Source organism: Cuculus canorus, chromosome 19 (assembly GCF_017976375.1).
Source record: "Cuculus canorus isolate bCucCan1 chromosome 19, bCucCan1.pri, whole genome shotgun sequence".
In the NCBI taxonomy this organism is placed as follows: domain Eukaryota; kingdom Metazoa; phylum Chordata; class Aves; order Cuculiformes; family Cuculidae; genus Cuculus; species Cuculus canorus.
Genome location: NC_071419.1, coordinates 10,867,031 through 10,885,822, shown reverse-complemented (window position 1 = coordinate 10,885,822; position 18,792 = coordinate 10,867,031). Strand labels below are relative to the sequence as shown.

General features: G+C 46.0%; 1 protein-coding gene across 1 annotated transcript in view; it reads left to right on the top strand.

The window, feature by feature from the left end:
- PNPLA7 (patatin like phospholipase domain containing 7) overlaps positions 1-18,792 on the top strand; it is a 136,086-nt gene that overhangs the window by 65,536 nt on the left and 51,758 nt on the right. The window contains exons 21-25 of the mRNA XM_054083893.1: positions 4,860-4,920; positions 7,382-7,531; positions 16,031-16,094; positions 16,918-17,086; positions 18,473-18,655. Of these exons, the coding sequence (XP_053939868.1) occupies positions 4,860-4,920; positions 7,382-7,531; positions 16,031-16,094; positions 16,918-17,086; positions 18,473-18,655 (627 nt within the window). The remainder of the gene's footprint in view (positions 1-4,859; positions 4,921-7,381; positions 7,532-16,030; positions 16,095-16,917; positions 17,087-18,472; positions 18,656-18,792) is intronic.

Here is an 18,792-nt window from a genome sequence, read left to right as displayed (position 1 = left end):
GGGATAGAAAGCCCTTTTAAGTGTCCTTTGACTAAACCACATAGGCGTGTGAAGGTTTATAATAGCTTACTGTGGAGGCACCAGTGAATTGTTATTTAACGTATTTAATTTAAAGGTGGCCCACTGTATGACTGACTTGAAGTTTTAAAGGCTTAACTATTAAGTATCTTATTGTTAAACTTGAAAGTCACTGGAAGAAGTCCTTGGCTCATCTGCAAGCCACGTTGTTCTCTGCGAGAGTGCTGGTCCTTTGGATCTGGGTGATGGTAGAGGATCTGCTAGAAAGGATCCAAACAGGCTTGGAAGGAAAACCACATTCTAATTTGAAGGAATGTGTATCTGTTGATTGTGCAGCATCCAGACTAGCATGTCAGCCTCATTCGCGATTGCTTTAAACCAAGGCTGGTTTCCTGAACCAGGAGCCTGCAGAGACAGCACTGACAGGGACTGGTGGTGTCCTTCCCAGGGACTGGTCCTTTTCCTTCCCAGGGACTGGTCCTTTTTCTTCTTGTGTGGGAACTTTGTTGCTTAGGTTTAGAAGAGCATACAATTAAACCCGCACTCTTGTATGACGTGGAGCAGAGTTGATGAATATACCTTGTAGATTTTGGTCTTATTCTTATGTATGTTTCTCCTTTTGTAACCAGGCTGGATTTGTGCTACACAGTGCCTTTTACAGGCAGCGGTTACTGTGAATTTGGGTATTGGTGCAGATTTTGGATGTTTGCCCATGATTTCCTGTGAAATCAGTTGTGTTGAAAGTTAGCTATGATGGGAAGAAGCTTTGTTTAGTGCCATCGTTATCTGTTAGCAGATAGTCCGTCTGCCAGACAATCCGTGCTATTGACGGAATAAAATCAATTCTCATAGGCACCCAACTGAATTCTCATGAAAATCACTTTCAAAAGGGTTTGCTGTAAAGCAGCTCTTTTAAGTTTCACAGTTGGATAGGAACAAAAGCTTTAACTAGAACCCAGCCTTGGAAGGTTAGCTAGGTGTGGATAATAGGTTGGAATAATTAAAGGGATTGTCAGAAATACAACACTGCAGAGTGACCATGACCATTTGGTGTGGGAATTCCAGTAGCTGTGAACCAGGTGGTGCTCAGGATAACCTCTAAGACCTGAGATAGATGGAGCTGTGTGTCTGCACCATTGCTGGCAGGGATACAGAGCTGTAACGCTGCCTGGCCTCACCACTGAAGGACGTTTGGAAACTGGAATTAGTCATCCTAAAGTCAGCAACTGTGGTCCCCTTGGAATAGGAGGTTTAGTCCTTGCCCAGCAGTGCAGAGGCTGCAAGTCTGCTGGGCAATTAAAGTTAGTTAAGCGGAGAGAAAATTAATGGTTTTCAGAACCTTTTCTGTTGCAGGAGCTAAGTTCAGTATATGAAGGCCGGAGGGACTGGAGACTGCTGCAAGAGGTTGTTAGTGGGGATGAAGCAGATTCAGAAACAGCCAGGAGGTCAATGTGAGTCTAGATAGATGAGAGGATTGATGCACGGACGTGGTAAACTGGGTCGGAGAGGTGGAATTGTGCTGAGGAAAGTGCTCTTTAATACCATTTGAGAAAGAGAAATAGACTTTATCTGATTTTGCTCTGCACAAAAGTGTTCTGGTGAGTTAATCTGAAAAGGTAAGTAGGTAGGAGGAGGAACAACGTAGAATCATGGAAAGGTTTGGTTTGGAAGGGACCTTAAAGCCCATCCAGTTCCAACCCCCTGCCATGGGCAGGGACACCTCCCACTGGATCAGATTGCTCAAAGCCCCTTCCAGCCTGGCCTTGAACACCTCCAGGGATGGGGCAGCCACCACTTCTCATTTTATTTCCCTTGGGAAATGTGTCTCAACTGGCTGTCCTGCAACTACAGCAGGGTTTGTGAGAGTAGGAGAAGTATTGAGGCTTTTGATGAATGGCACTGATGCATCTGGAATCCTAAGTGGCCTATGAGATGGAGACCTACTCAATATTTCAGACCTCTGAGGTCTGTTTTCTTCCTACTGGCCTGAAAGGTTTTTCGCATGAACTCAGGAGAGCGAAGTTTGGTTTGCTTTGGGTATTTTTTTTTTTTTTTATGGAAGTTGACCCAGTTGTCTTTCCGACCCAGGGAGGCTCCATGCTCCAGCCCAGACTTGTGTTGTGAGACGCTTTCAGGGTATATTTAGGTTGCTGGCCAAGCCTGGTGACCTTTTTGGGTCATTACGCAGCTTGAGGTGACAGCAGTCGGTCGAAAAGTGCGCTCCTTCTCACAAGGATGGGTTTCACCTGCAGCCTGGCAATTCCAACGGCACTGCTCTACATGCCCAGCCATGCTTTGATAGCGCCTAATTGATGTCTATGCTTCTCTTTTTGGTTGCGGTGATTAACTGAGCAGGGTCTGCTCACTGCTAGCACAATTTATTATAAAGAGGAATGATAAATTCAGCTTCCTCACAAACTGGAACACATTTGGCTATGTCCCTAGTACAGACGATCAAAAAGTTGCATTTACTTTGCAGGCAATTAATGATTGTTGCCTAATTTAGAAACCCCGTGGCATTCCTGGGGAAATCTGGACTCCAACTCGCTGCTTTTTTTTTACAGCACAGATTTTTCTCCAAACCTTAAATCCCACCGACCTGATTCTGTGCCAGCGGATGGGACTGCGACTCAGTGTCTGTGGAGAGCAGGGAGTGTGTTTGCGGGTGGATATGTGCTAGAAGAGACTGTAAAATCCAGTTTGTGCCATAGGGATGAGCACACCAGATGCTTCCAACTGTGTTGTGAAGGCTGCCTGGCCCTGGGTGCCAGTGACACCGTGAAATGAGACGGTTTTACATTTACAGGAGTCTGGGAAGTTCTCTGCGCTCTTCTGGCACCGTGTTTGGGAAAGACTGGTGTTTGCATGGGAAAGGGGGTAGAATTCTTGCCTACTCTTGGAAAACCAGTGCTCAAGTCCATCACTGGCTCAACTGTGCTGCGAACAACACTGGAGGCTGTATGGCACGTTGAACCTCTGGAGGACTGGAAACTTGGGATTTCTTCCAGGTCAAATCTGTTTCCCGGCAGTGCTGCCTGAGTTCCTGCCTTCCCCCTCTGCCCAAACCCTCACTGCTAATTCCCAGAGCTTTTCCTACGACATACAGCTGAATACAAAAGGTGGGAATACCTGGCTGCTGAATCGCTGCCCAGATGTCCATGCCGAGGTACCTGTCTGCCAGTGCCCTGCTACCTGCCTTTCTCCTGCCTCCATCTGCTCCAGGCATGCTTGGAATAAGTATTTCTCTTCAATCCCTGTCTGACACTTCCCAGCCCAAGTGCTGATTTCTGATTGCTTCCTACTTCTCCCTTCCTGAGGCATAACCAGTCCCCTCCATGCCACCCCAGGTCCTCTCCCAGGTGCCCCAGCTCTCTTCAGAGTCTCTTGGGCTGCATCGATCCATGCAGCTCCTTCTTGTGCCCTGTTACTGGGGGTTGAGATAATCTTAGAGTGGTTTGGGTTGGAAGCGACCTTGGAGGCCATCCAGTTCGAAACCCCCTGCCATGGGCAGGGACACCTTCCATATAGAATCATAGAATGGTTTGAGTTGGAAGGGGCCTTAAAGATGCTCCAGTTCTAACTCCAATGTGATGGGAAACCTAGCTGGTTTTGTCTGTTGGTTTTGAATTCTCTCCAGCTGAGAGAATTCTCTCCACTTCGAGAGCTGCTCTGGCTGCCCTGCACAGTAATGGGTGAGGGTTGGTCAGTGAAGGTTGGGGTCTGTGATTGAGGGAAAGATGTGATTTCTACTGACCTCCCTCAGATGGATGGACAAGCCTCTTTTAAATGAAAATATTGCCTTTTTGTGAAGGAAAACCTAGTGTATGTAATATAAAACTCCAAGGTTCAGGCCAGTTCTTAGCACTGATCCCAAATTGATGTTCCTTCGACGTTGCCATGACTGCGACAGAGTGACTCATCCCGTTATGGTTAGCAATTTGCTTGTCTTACAAAGTCACTGGGGAAATAATTTTTCCGTATCTATACGTACCAAGGCTGTAAGGTTTGCTCCAGCAAACAAGCTGAATAATATTTCCTGGTAACGGGAGCAGCTAACTGGAAAATGAGACCAGTAGGTTCTATTCTTAGTGCTGTCATTAACCTTGGCCATTTCTTTTAACTTAGCTGGAGCTCTCCTTTGCTGTCTGTAGAGCAGAAGAAGTTATAAACACAGGAGGTGGTTTTAGTAAGTAATTAAAATTACAGGGTTGGCTGTGGTTCAGAGGTGTAAAATGTTCATGACACCTTCCAGAGCTGCTCACAAAGAAGCGTGGGGTGTGGATACATCTCTTCACCTAACAGCCTGTGAGCTGGGGATAGCGAAGACTCTCGTGAGGCAGGTTATCTCCCCTAGGAACAGCAGTCTGTCTTGTAATTTTTATTAAGAATCCTCTCTTTCCCTCCCTGCACCCCGTGGTTGGGGCCATTTCCCCTAACTACTCCCAGTGCTGTTTGTTGAATCCCAGAACCACAGGACTTGGTGTGTTAAAGCGGTGACGAGTTGGCTGGATGATTATCAGCTCTTGTTATATTTTGGATAAATGGAAGCATTTTAGAAGTGTTTGAGGTTCTAGGATGAGGAAGGAGGCTGAGACCTCCTGTTTTTTTCATTTGGTTTTGTTTCCAGATTAGAGTAAATAAGGTATAAATAAATGAAGACAAACGATCGGTCACCGTACGTTACAGCCAGGAGAGAAGCTCTGGTTATAAAACCTTGTCTCTGTGTGGTTCAGCTGGAGCTCACATCTTAAAGAGGTTTGAACATGTCCATTTAGCAGCACTGTTTTCAGTGCATTCTGCCTAAATGTTTGTTTCTTTTCTTTTCTCTCTCCTGCTGCCAGGTTGTGACTAGACTTATTCACTTGCTGGGCGAGAAGATCCTTGGCAGCCTTCAGCAGGGAGGTAAGACTCATTCCTGGACTAGTCCCATTGATGCTTCTTTGGAGCCACGTTCACATTGTTAAATCTGGAAACTAAAAGCACATACTTCAAAGAGAATTTGTCACTAAATCTTTTAGCTGTGTCGTAAGTGAATAGTGGTTTTATTCTATATATGTGTACAAATTTGGGGTTTTTTGGCTGAGCATGTCTAATTAAGTGTGGGAGTGGAAGGATTTCCAATTGAGATAGAGAAGTCCTGGTGCATATGTGCAGTGACAAGCTGAGAGAGTTGGGGTTATTCAGCCTGGAGAAGAGAAGGCTCTGAGGGGACCTTATAGTGACCTTCCAGTACCTGAAAAGGCTACAAGAAAGCTGGGGAGGGGCTGTTTCCAAAGGCTTGTGGTGATAGGACAAGGGGCAGTGGGTATAAACTGGAGAGGAGCAGGTTTAGACTGGACATAAGGAGGAATTTCTTCTCTATGAGAGTGGTGAGACACTGGCACATGTTGCCCAGGGAAGTTGTGGCTGCCCCATCCCTGGAGGTGTTCCAGGCCAGGTTGGATGGGCCTTGGGCAGCCTGATCCAGTGGGAGATGTCCCTGCCCATGGCAGGGGGTGGAACTGGATGATCTTTAAGGTCCCTTCCAACCCAAACTGTTCTATGATTCTATGATTTCTTCTGCAGCTTTGAAAAGGAAACAGATGGATGTGAACTGCTGAGGCAGTTCTGTAGGGTTCTCTGCTGTTGTGGATTCTTTAGGTTTTATTTGGTTGGGTTTTTCTAATTCCTTTTATTACTCTTTTCACAATATTCCAAGGAGACTGAAAATGAGGTGGGCAGCTCTCCTGTTGTGGAGAAGTCTTGAGGAGTGAATTTCAAAGCCCACTCTTTCTGTCCACTCTCGGCTTTCTGTATGCAACAAGTCGTGTACGAATCTCTAGAGATAACAGTGTTTAAATATTTATGGGTGCTAAAATGGCTTTGTGGAGCAGAGCAGAGTCCGCATGGCTTAGGAAACAGGGCAATAGGTGCTCTGTGGGAAATGGGAGAGAATGAGTGACAGGGATAGGAGTTTGGTGGGAGAATGGCATTGATGTTCTGAGGAGGGACGACTGGTGGGGATGGGGGAGCTGAGCAGTAACGTGTAACCTTGTTCAGAACTACAAATATCTCCTTGAAGATCACCAAAAAGAGTGGGAAAACTATTTAATGTTCCATGCAGAGCTGGTTTAGAAGACTTGAAATGAATAACTCAGTTGCTGAATATATTTGAATAAGGTTTATCTGGTGTTTCTCTGCGTCCTGCAGTGTTCTGTTGATCTTGCATGTAGGCTTTGAGTGAGTTTTCCTATGGTATATCAAGTACTTCCATACATTTATCTCAAGTATTCATCCTAGTGGGGCAACTTAGGCCTTTGCTGGATGAAATAAGATGAGGAGGACACAGGCAATGTTTATTGTAGACTTAACAGCTGAGTTGACCTGCATTGGCAGCAGAGTGAGATTGTTTGAAAAGGCTCAGTTAAAGAGGAAGGCAATAGTATCAAAATACAAAGAACAGTTTGTTGAATACCACTGTCACTGATCTTCTGCTATTCTAAGCTGTTGGGGAAGATCTTCGTCTTTGTTACTTGCATCATGTGCTTCTAGACAAAATTGCTCTCCTCTGGCTGTACTCCTTGTCCTTGCTCAGCTCGCTGGGTTATACTGGAGATACTCCCACTGTTACTTCGCAGCTACCACAGAGGTTCTATATTTTATTTTAACGCTCCTAAGCACGTGTCTGTAAAGCCCAAAGTTTTCCGATCTTGGAGAGGAGTGAAAACAGACGGAGGTACACATTCCCTATAGAAACTCTGTTGAAAAGTGGGATTTATTTCCTTGGTCAACACTACTGTGACCAGTGGGTGTTAATTTTGGAATTTTTTGATCCTGACAACAGGTTTTTGGGGTTTGTTGTTTAAGGTCATTCCTCTTCTAGGTTAAATCTGTGCCTGTCCCAAAGTCATGGACATTCAAAGTGATTCAAAGGGCCTTTTTTCTTAACAGGTCAAATAAATGCACATTGCATTTTACCTGTTCCTGGCATTCAGATTTTTTTAACATTGCCTGGCTTTTACCCACAAGTGCGGTATCAGCAGCCAAAAATGATAGAAATGGACTTTCATCCTCTTAGGAATGAGATATGTGGAAACTCTTTCTTTTTATCTGATGTAGAGGATGAGAAGTCATGGCTGCCCCATCCCTGGAGATGTTCAAGACCAGGCTGGATGGGGCGTTGAGCAGCCTGATCCATAGCAGGGGTTGGAACTAGATGGGCTTTAAGGTCCCTTTCAACCCAAAGCATTCTTTTATTCTGTTACATTTATCTTTGGTTCAGCAGTTCAGTGACACTTCCCTTGCTGCCTGACGGCTGAAAACAATGCAACGACACCTGGCTCTCTAGGTTGGCTGACAACAAGTTTTTCTTCTCTTTGAACAGGTCATCCTCTCGGATTACACAGCTCGAGCAGCAAGTGGGATGCTGGAAATCCTGCCAGCAATCTCTCCACGGTAGCAATTATGCCGGTGTCTGAAGAGGTGCCGCTGACAGCGTTTACCCTGGAGCTCAAGCATGCTCTCAGCGCAGTGGGTAAGAAGTGTTTACACGTTACTGCCTCATGGGAAATAAGGGCTGCTTGGCTTTTCAGAGAGGTCTGGCCAGGTAGCTGTCGTTAGTTGAAGGGGGATTTGTGCTGCTTTAGTGGGGGAGGCAGTACAGCAGTGCTCAAGGTCAGCCTTTTTGACAAACTCTTGATTCTCTGCGCTCAGCCCTAACGTGCATTTCATTTTAGTGGAAAACTTTGTGGCCTTAATGACTCAGAAACATGAGCCAAACTGTCTGGCCTCTCACCTGGCTGCCATCAGCACTCCTAAGGCTGCAGGCATTCCAGGGGACAAATCCTACCACTAGTGCACCCTACCTACGGTGCCAGCTCAAGAAGCTCATTCCCTCTCTGTCATGTGTGAGTCTTCCAGGAATCCTCAGTTGTACAGCGTCATCCAGCAAAGGATCTCCTAGGCCAGTTTCCTTTGTTGAGGAAGTGCAGTGAGTGGTGAGCATAAGGCTTGATGGAAGATGCTTGTGGAGGAGATGCAGGTTGGCATTGGAGAGCCAAACTTAAGTAGAATAGAATCATAGAACCATCACAGAATCATTAAGGTTGGAAAAGACCTCTAAGTTCATCCAGTCCAACCATCAACCCAACCCCAACGTGCCTGCTAAACCATGTCCTGAAGGGCCACATCTACATGGTTTTGAACAGAGATGGTGACTCTACCACTCCCCTGGGCCAGTGCTTCACCACTCTTTCAGTAAAGAAGTGTTTCCTAATATCCAGTCTGAACCTCCCCTGGTGCAACTTGAGGCCATTTCCTCTTAAATCAAGTCTGAAATTATTGCCCCAGTTGTTGCCAGCTTCTTTGTCTGTCTTGTGCTCTCAAAATCATGTTTTTGGCTCACAGCTGAGTCATTAATTGCTTTATCCATTGGTGAAGTTGTGTGTGCAAGTTACAGTCACTCACAAACCCATACATTCAATCCACAGCTCAGTTCATGCTTGGTGCTACAGCTTGGCACTTCCAACTAATCCTCTTCTCACACATCTTGGTCTTCTCACTTCTTCTTGGTGCACACATCTCTTGAGTAAATCTCCCGTAGTCCTTTGATGAATTGTTAGTCTGCTATCTCGCAGCTTATAATTTTGAAAAGTACAGGTTATGGGATGCTCAAGGTATAACCACTTACATTTATTGGTTATGTGCTTTTTGACCTTTTGGATGTCTGGAGCTGGGGCTTCTTATTCTGCTTAAAACAGTCTTCTAGGAGAACAGGCACAGGGAGAAGCTATTGATTCTTGAACTCTTTTACCTTCTGAGATACGCATTTGTGTGCAGCTTACGGTGGGGATATATTACAGCGAGTGCTAATTTGTAGGCGTTTGAAGATTACTGCTATTTTGATATGGAAGAAAAATGTTACATCCTTAGAGGAGCCCAGATCTCAGCCGTAACTCTGTTGCTAACGGGTACTTCTTATGGATTGCTGCCAGCCTGTTGTGATGTGTGACAGCGCTAAGAGCCTGTAAATAAAACAAACAGAAACTTAAGATCATAGAGGGGCTACTCAGAATAAAATTAACCATTCTAGCTGAAAGCAATTAGAAAGTAATGAAGGAGGGAGTTTGTTTGGATCATTTGACCTCTACTCCCTCACCCTTCTTTTTTCTTTTCCTCTCCTAAGCTGATGCCCATGTAGTACTTGGCAGCTATAGAGGGTTCTATACAACCTTGGCATCTGAAGATCTTGCCAAAATGAAGCAGATGGCTGTGGTGGGAAGAGGGAAACGTTGTGTAAAAACACAGCTAGCCGTACGGTTCAACACACAGCTGGCAGAGTCAGCTCCGCGGCCTCGATAGCCTCTGCTTGGTGGTCAGCCTGTTGCTTAGCCAGCTGCAGAGGGCTCTGAGACAGCGGTGAAACTTCTGCCAGCACTTTGCTGTGCATGTTTCCATCCTGCACGGTGCTAAGGGTCTTTTAAAAAAAAAAATATATATATTTTTAGCAGAAGCACCATTCTCTTTTGGTAGCTTTTTTCCCCCCCCTCTAGACTCTGCCTGTAAATTGTGTGGGTGTTCTGTACCGGTGTGACAGTGATGTGCCGGATGTTGCTGTGCTAGGAGGAACGGGGCTGGCTTTTGAAGTGATTCTTCTTCTGACTTAAAATCATAGAATCATAGAATAGTTTGGGTTGGAAGGGACCTTAAAGCCCATCTGGTTCCAACCCCCTGCCATGGGCAGGGACACCTCCCACTGGATCAGGCTGCCCAAGGCTCCATCCAACCTGGTCTTGAGCACCTCCAGGGATGGGGCAGCCACAGCTTCCCTGGACGACCTATTCCAGGGCCTCACCACCCTCATTGTGAAGAAATTCCTCCTTATGACTAGTCTAAATCTGCCCCTCTCCACTTTATAGCCATTCCCCTTGGTCCTAACACTACAGGCCTTTGTAAACAGTCCCTCCTCAGCTTTCTTGAAGCCCTTTCAGGTACTGGAAGGTCATCTTTTGGGTTTTGTCTTTTCCCCAAAACACTTTTGCCTGGAATGAGACAGGACCAGCTGCTTTAGTTGATGGATTCCATTGTGTAGGTTTAATTATAGTTTAAATAAATTACTGTTGTTTTTGTAATGGTAACATCTTGTGTGACTGGACTTCTCTCCAGCCTGGACATTCTGGGCCCAGTGCATGGTGGTCTGGCTGGCCAGGCTATGATGGCATTTGGCACACAGGGAACATCAACATGTGCTGCCACCCAGAGCTTTAACCAACTAGTTTGTGCTGGTTTCTTTGAGATTTGTTTTTTCTGTGGTTTATAATAATTCAGATATTGTTGCTGTACAGTGTGGTTGTTTTCCAGTTAACTATGACGGGCTGTTTGTGTTTCCATGGCATTTATTATGTTAAAAGCAGTTCCTTGTACCTGGTGGCAATGACTTGACAGGAGTGTGCCTTCACCTGGAGCCAATTATGAATGTAAAATATGAAAATATGGTCCAGAGGAGGCCATGGAGATGATCTGAGGGCTGGGTCCTCCCAAACAAGGACATACTGGGAGAGTTGGGGTTGTTCAGCCTGGAGAAGAGAAGGCTCTGAGGAGACCTTAGAGCAGCTTCCAGTACTGAAAGGGGTTCCAGGAAAGCTGAGGAGGGGCTCTTGGTCAGGGAGTGCAGGGACAGGACAAGGGGGAAGAGTTTTCAGCTGAAAGAGGGGAAATTGAGATGAGATCTTAGGGAGAAATGTTTTGCTGTGAGGATGATGAGGCCCTGGCCCAGGTTGCCCAGAGCAGTGGTGGCTGCCCCATCCCTGGAGGGGTTCCAGGCCAGGTTGGATGGGGCTTGGAGCCCCTGATCCAGTGGGAGGTGTCCCTGCCCATGGCAGGGGGGTTGGAATTAGATGATCTTTAAGGTCCCTTCCAGCCCAAACTAGTGTGTGGTTCTATATTTGTCTGTCACCTTCCTTTCTGCCCTTTAAATATAAGCTTTCTTTTCATTTCTAAAAATGTGTAATGTATTGGAACGCTTACTGAAATATCTTTATTAATAATTTATCAGAGTTTTCAGTTGCAGCTCTGCCTGAATTTCCCTTCTTCACACAGAGATCGGATTTGTCTGTGAAGTGTTTGATGGGGTGCCCGGACCCTGGCACAACGTAGCATTTTTTGCTGTGTGAGATCTGACACTGGGACATTGAACTCGTTCATCACTTCTGTCTCTTTGACACAGGATTTTGTAGACTTATATTAGACCAAACACAAATTCTCTTTTGATGAAGTGCTGGCAAGTGAATTTGCTGCGCTAACATTTTTCAAGGGTCCATTTTGAACTAGGTAGCTTCTTTTTGTGTATTTCTTCCCGGTGAGGAGGATTTGCAGCCATTTCTGACCATTGGAGATCAGTCCTCGACCTCTGTGCCTCTGGCTTCTCTGGGCAATGTTTTGACCATGTTTTATCAGACTTAGAACAAAGTATCTGTATTCCCACACCTTCACATCTAGTGAAACTGTTATGTGGAAAAAAAAATGCAGAAATGAATACTGCGCTCGTCTTTAGAAAGAGAGGAAGAGTTTTATGTCTCTCATGTGATGCTTCTGTCTCTACTGGGGCAGGATTTGAGCTGGGAAGCCTTGCAGAAGGGCTGTCTCAGCCTTTCCTTGACTGCCTTAAATTCTTAAAGGATAAAATGAACCAGACCTCTGATATGTCCCTCACTTCTCTCTCGTGGACTCTACTGAAGCACAGAGGACTCTGCAGTACCAATTTAGATGCTCCATGAAGTTTCCCTGTGAATCATGATCCTCTATGCTTGCCTGGGGTGAGACTGCTGCCATGCTGTGTTTTGTCACCTGAAGCATATAAAAGCCAGGGTTCAGAATCCCAGTGAATTTACTGAAAGAAAAATCCCACAGGGGCTATTAAAAGCCATCTCTGGCTTGAGGAATTAATGAACTGCAAATTGCTGGAGGCTAGGAGAATGTCGTTGAGTTTTCCTTGCTCTGATGCTCTTCCCCAGCAATCTGCTGCCGGCTGCAGTCAGAGAGACTATTTGGCTTAGATAAATATTTAATGTTACCTTGTATCACCTCTCCTGCGTTCTTAACTTTGTGCTATTCGCCTCATGTCTAATCCTGCTGTAGGAGAACGGTCCTTGGTGGGTGCAGGTGGCTGCTGGAGGGTGGAGGGATCATAGAATCATAGAATGGTTTGGGTTGGAAGGGACCTTAAAGCCCATCCAGTTCCACCCTCTGCCATGGGCAGGGGCACCTCTCACTGGAGGGGCTCCAAGACCCATTGACCTGGCCTGGGACACCTCCAGGGATGGGTCAGACACCACTTCTTTGGGCAACCTGGGCCGGTGTCTCAACACTGTCATTGTGAAGAATTTCTTCCTAATGTCTAATCTAAATCTTCCTCCTTCCAACTTAAAGCCATTCCCCCTTCTCCTATCACTCCATGCCTTTGTAAAAAATGCCTCCCCAGCTTTCTTGTAGCCCCTTCAGGTACTGGAAGGCCATTGTAAGATCTCTCCAGAGCCTTCTCCAGGCTGAATGAAGCCCAACTCTAAGTGTGTCCTCATAGCAGAGGTGCTCCATCCCTTGGATCATTGCTGTGGCCTCCTCTGGACACATTCCAACAGTTCCACATCCTCTTTATGTTGGGGATGTTTGCATGATGTCAGCAATAGCCGTAAGTTGCCTACGAGGCTGATGGCAGGGCTGGAGAGAGCGTCACTAGATTCCACCCCAAGCCATTCTGTCATTCTGTGATGGTGTGGAACTGTGATAATGCACGTTGAGGATGCAGTAATGCATTGGCTTGGCTGTTCCTTCCTGCTGGTGTGGCTGTTGGAGTGGGATATACTTAGGAAGAGTTTTCTTTATTGCTTCGTTGCTCTCAGCAGCTTAGTTTAAATAGCATTTGTGGTCATTCTATTTATGCACTTGAGAACGCATATGTTGGTGTGCTTGATCTCATTAATGGAGAGTTATTTACTGGTTGATTAATTAGTAGCTTGCTAGAAATTGGAAGTAGAGAGCAGATGGTTGTTATTCTTGAAGCAAAATGGTGATGGTTCAGTTGGAAGCATCACCATGTTCTGTGCTGGGGATGGATAAGGGTCTGGGCATCTTCGTCCCATGCTGCTGCTGTGCACAGGGGACGTGGCGCAGCCTCCTCCTGAGCTGCGCAGCACTGTCTCTGCCTGGGAGTAGCTTCTTTTCCAAACAGAAATGTGAGTTGAGTGGACATGGTTTCTGAAGTCATGGTGCCTCTCCAGTAGAAGAAACCGGAAGATGATCAGGTTGCTCCAAGCCCCATAGAACTTGACCTTGAACACCTGCAGGAGCAGCCACCGCTTCTTGGGCAGCCTGGGCCAGGGCCTCCCAACCCTCACAGGATAATGTTTCTTCCTAAGATCTCATCTCAATCTCCCCTCTTTCAGTTTAAAACTGTTTCCCCTCATCCTATCCCTGCACTCCTTGATCAGAGCCTCTCCCCAGCTTTCTTGGAGCCCCTTTCAGTACTGGAAGCTGCTCTAAAGTCTCCGTGGAGCCTTTCTCTTCTCCAGGATGAACACCACCAACTCTCTCAGCCTCATATGAGAGGTGCTCCAGCACTCGATCATCTCTGTGGTCTCCTCTGAACTCACTCCAACAGCTCCACGTCTTTCCTGTGCTGAGGACTCCAGAACTGAACACAAGACTCCAGTGGGAGGTGTCCCTGCCCATGGCAGGGGATTGGAGCTGGGCAATTGTTAATGTCCCTTCCAACCCAAACTGTTCTATGATTCCAAGGCTCTTTTGATGCTTGATGAGGATGTTTTATCCCCATTCAAGATACCTGGGGGTGAAGTAACCTTCACCTTGACTAGCATAAAGATGTACCCAACTATACAGAGTCTGCCTCTCGCTGGTAGAGAAGGCATTCTGGCTGGCTGGTGGCTGTGGTTCATTGTCTCCCCACAGGTCCTGTGCCCCCAACACATCGGATTAGTATGGTGATGTTCTTGGATCAAAGTGACTGGCTGTGGCGAGTTAACAGGCAGACACAGAAGTGGAGTGCTCTGCTCCCTCCTTGTCATTAGTCTCTCTTACTTGACATTTTTATTGTATTCCTCAGCTCATTTTGTATTCCTGGCTGTTCGTCTTTGCCTACAAAACCTCCACCACTGTTGTAAAGCTTTGCAAGCCACACATCCTGGAAGAATATTTGCTCTACATATCACTCCTGTTTCTCTGGGAACTTTGACACGTTAATGAACACAGACGATAACTCTGCTGTTGACTGCTTTCCCAACGCCCGCCTGTCCTCTCTCCCCTGCTGTCTTCAGAGCATGCCAAGTTACGAGTGTTTCTTCTGGGAGGCCTCTCTCAGTCCCAGTAGCCCACCTAAAGCTGGGCTAGCCCAGCTGTTCGTGAGGCTGAACGGTGAACCAGAGTAAAGAATCTGCCACTGTTAACATGAAGTGGTCCCCCCGCCCAGCACTGGATCTCTTCCCTGCGGACAGACGAGCACAAACGGGAGAGCAGCGCTGCTGGGGTGAAGGGCAGGTTACACCGGTCCTGCCCATGAAATACTTGTGAATTAATTCCCTCTGCTTTGGATTTGTTGCTTTCATAGGAATCAACTCCATAAACTTCATTGGAGTGTAAGGAAATGAAATTCTCCTCTTGAGTCATCCTCCTTTCTGTGCCTTCTTACCACAATTTGCTTTTATCTTTTGGTCTCTGCTTGCGGGATATTTCAGTCCTTTTTTGTTTGCTCTTTCTTCGTCACTGTTGGAACAAAGAGCAAATGTTATTTTGTTTTTTGAAAATAAAAGATGAAAAAATCATACTTCTGAGTGTTTTCAGGTCTAACATTAACTCTGTTCAGAGTGGAGTCTTTGCAGGAGAAGGGTGAGTCTGGGGGGGAAATCATAGAATGGTTTGGGTTAGAAGATCATCCAGTTCCAACCCCTTTCCCTGAAGGTCAGGATCCCCAGCCCAGGTCCCGTACTTGTGATTTCTGATTTTTGAGCTTATAAACGTAATGTCGTGACCCTTTACCATGTTGTTTGTTCATGGTTCCTTGATTTTTCCTAACCACATTAAGCCCTGTTGCTTTATTAATGCCTTGAGAGACCTCACATAATCGTGTGGTTTGTTATTTCGTACATAAATTTCGTTCCTTTTATTAATGAAAAACTGAAGGATTGCAGTGTGAAAACATTAATACAAAGCAACTGCTCTTTCATGGCTTTTAAATGTGAATTTCTCTCTCGGTTTGAGACAGGTAATCGTTTCTTCATGTATGAGGTTAATCCCTGAAGTGTTCTGCTCTTTATTTTTTTGTGTTTAGCTGCAGTTGTTGTGCAGCCTCCACCACATCTGGCACGTACGGCTGCTGCTGGAACTGAACTGCTGATGAGAAAAATCAACTCAAGTGCCTGCAAGAAACTTGATGGGCACCAAAATTCGTCTCGGCTATAATGTAGTTGCCTGATATGTGTGTGTGGCAGTCTCTGTGGTGGCAGTAGTGTGAGTGTTGGGAGTGGGACAGGCTCCAGTGGGCATGCTGGATAAGAAGCAGTGCTCCTAGAGAGCTGTACGGCTCATCCAAGAACCTGATTCTGTGCAGGGTAGACAAATTCTGTATTGCAGTAGGTCAGTGGAATAGCTTTTGTCTTTGGAACCAGATTCCTGGCTTTCTGTGGTTGGGAAAGGGATGCGCTATTCTCAATGTTGTGTTTAAAAAGGCAGCTATGGTAGGAACTGTCATCCTACGGGTCGCTGAGAAAATAAAAGAGAACTTGTAGGTGGGGACTGAGGCAGGAGCAGAGGTCTGGGAATACGGAGAATGGAATGATGTTATTGTGAGGAGCGTTACAATCATTGTGAAGACTCTGTGCCAGCTCTTTCTTCTCTGACAGCTCTCATCATGTGCCAGTCCGTCATGATCTTCAAAGCAAATTCACAGTATAGCTCCATTTGCTCAATCCAGTTTGTCAGGAGCTGAGTGGCAGCTGTTCACGTATGGAACTTTTTGTTCTTCCAGGTCCTGCGTTGCTGCTCACCAGTGACAACATCAAACAGCGGCTCGGCTCTGCTGCACTGGACAGGTACCCACCCTCGTTATCGTTTATGAAAGAATGCCAAAAGATACTCTGCTGGTCTTGCAAATATGCAGTGTTGGGGAACAGAATCCGGTATTCTGACATATGTTGTGCTTTCCTATCAAGGTGTTTGAGACAACAACGTTTCAGGAGTATCTGGTTCAAAGCAGAGCGTGTTTTTTCCATAGTTACTTTCTCGCTTGTGCAGTTGGAAAAGGTGACTCGGTCCAAGAGGGTGTTATGTGCTCATCCTTAGGGATGCCAGTACCTGAAGGGGCTCCAGGCAAGCTGGGGAGGGACTTTTTACAAAGGCATGGAGTGATAGGACAAGCGGGAATGGCTTTAAGTTGGAGAGAGGAAGGTTTAGATTAGACATTAGGAGGAAATTCTTCACAATGAGGGTGGGAAGGCCCTGGCCCAGGTTGCCCAGGGTGATGCTGACTGCCCCATCCCTGGAGGTGTTCAAGGCCAGGTTGGATGGGGCTTGGAGCAACGTGACCCAGTGGGAGGTGTCCCTGCCCCTGCAGGGTGTGGAACTGGGTGGGCTTTAAGGTCCCTTCCAACTCAAACCATTCTATGCCTTGGAAGTCTGATTGAAGTTAGGCATCACTGCATCCTCCTTACTCCATGTACATATCTAATGGTGTAAATAATGGAGAAATAAAGAAAGCAGGAGCCTGGAAGTGTGGGCAGATGAGGTTCTCGGGCTGCACAACGGAGATACAAGTCTCTGATGCCCTTCAGATATTGTGCTTGACATGTAAGGAGCTCTGTCAGGAGCTGTGATATAAACTAGTTTGAATGTGGTTTTCTCCTTTTCTGTGCCCAGTATCCACGAATACCGACTGACCAGCTGGCTGGGACAGCAGGAGGATATTCACCGCATTGTCCTCTACCAGGCAGACAGCACCCTCACTCCCTGGACCCAACGTTGCATTCGCCAGGCTGACTGCATCTTAATCGTCGGACTGGGAGATCAGGAACCTACTGTTGGAGAGGTGTGGAGATGGCTCCTTCCGTATTTGCAGCATTAGTAGTCCAGGTCGAAGAAGATTGTTTCGTACACATGAATTTTAATACCCACCAAAGCATAAATAATGAAATATTCCCGAGATGTTTGTGTTATAAATAGAAAAAGAATGGAATGAGGATCCTCTGAAATGGGAAGTTGGGTATAAAAATATTTCCAGGTAGGATCTTCTCCTCTAAAATGTAATTTTGCCCAACAGTGTATCAAAATCCAAGTTGCTTTGAAGCAATACAGCTGTTGTGTTTCTGTACAGAATTTCTTTGCGGGATCTCCAGATAAAGAGATAAAAATCTCTTCTGCCTGGATGAAATTCGTGATGTGTGCCTAGGACAAACTGGGTATAAAGTGTATCGCATGAATAATTTAATGTATTTTATTACAGCTCGTAAGCTGTATTTTTTTCTCCTTTTTAATCTATTTTTATATTTGATATTTTATTACCAAAGTTTGACCAGGCATATAAATTCTGCAGGAAATTTAAAAATGAGGTTACAAGTGGGTTTTTTTTAGGATAGTGAAGTGCTAAGTGTGACCTGCAAAGAGCCTGGGACTTTTACCATCTGCGGCGTTCTCATGCCTTGCTTTGTGTTGGTTCCTCATGGCCGTGTGTGGGAGGCAGGAAGCAAAGCGAAGGCAAATCTCCATCAGCTGCCTGGAACAGCAAAACCATAAAAATAAGGAGTGCAAGGAGGAAAAAATGGTCCAATTGGAAGTAAAAGAACAAAACATGCAGGACATTTGTAGGCTTAACACTGACTTGGGAAGGAATCTCATTCTGCATGAGCAATGTGTGTCTGAGCTGTGCTTTTCATGGTCTGTGGTTTAGGTAAAAACCATTCATTTTTAAGTAGTCAGGTTTGAATCCTTGCCTAACTCTAGAGTTCTGGGTGCCATGTAAGCTGCAGCTACAGTGCAGTTGTTTAAATCAGTCTTTTCTGAGGGTTCTCAGCGCGCAGAGTGTCTGCAGATTTGGATAGGAATAAGAGTCACATGAATATATGTGTATGTGTATATCTATATGTATTTCACAATGCAGTACAGGTGGGTGCTGGACTTTTCTCTTCAGTAACAAGTGCTAGGACGAGAGGAAATGGCCTCAAGTTGCACCAGGGAGGTTTAGGTTGGATATTAAGGAAAATTTCTGTACCAAAAGAGTGGTGAAGCCCTGGCAGAGGCTGCCCAGGGCAGTGGGGGAGTCTCCAGCCCTGGGGGAGTTCAAAAAACTTGAAGATGTGGCACTTCAGGACATGGTTTAGTGGGCATGGTGAGGTTGGGCTGACGGTTGGACTGGATGAGCTTAGAGGTCTTTTCCAACCTCAGTTATTCTACCATTTTATGATTCTATGCGCTGTAGCTGGAGAGGATGCTGGAGAACACTGCAGTCCGAGCCCAGAAGCAGCTTGTCCTTCTCCATAAGGAGGATGGGCCTCTCCCTTCTCGCACTGTGGAATGGCTCAATATGCGGAGCTGGTGTTCTGCTCATCTGCATCTCCACTGTCCACGCCGAGTCTTCTCCAAAAGAAGCCTGCCCAAGCTGGTAAGAGATTCCTGCTTCGGTGGCTGATCCTTTTACTGTAGTACTGTACTTGTAATCTGAGTGTCAAAGGGAATCTGGTATGATGTTATTGCATGATATTCTGATGCATGACAGACTGTTACACAGCAAGTATTCTC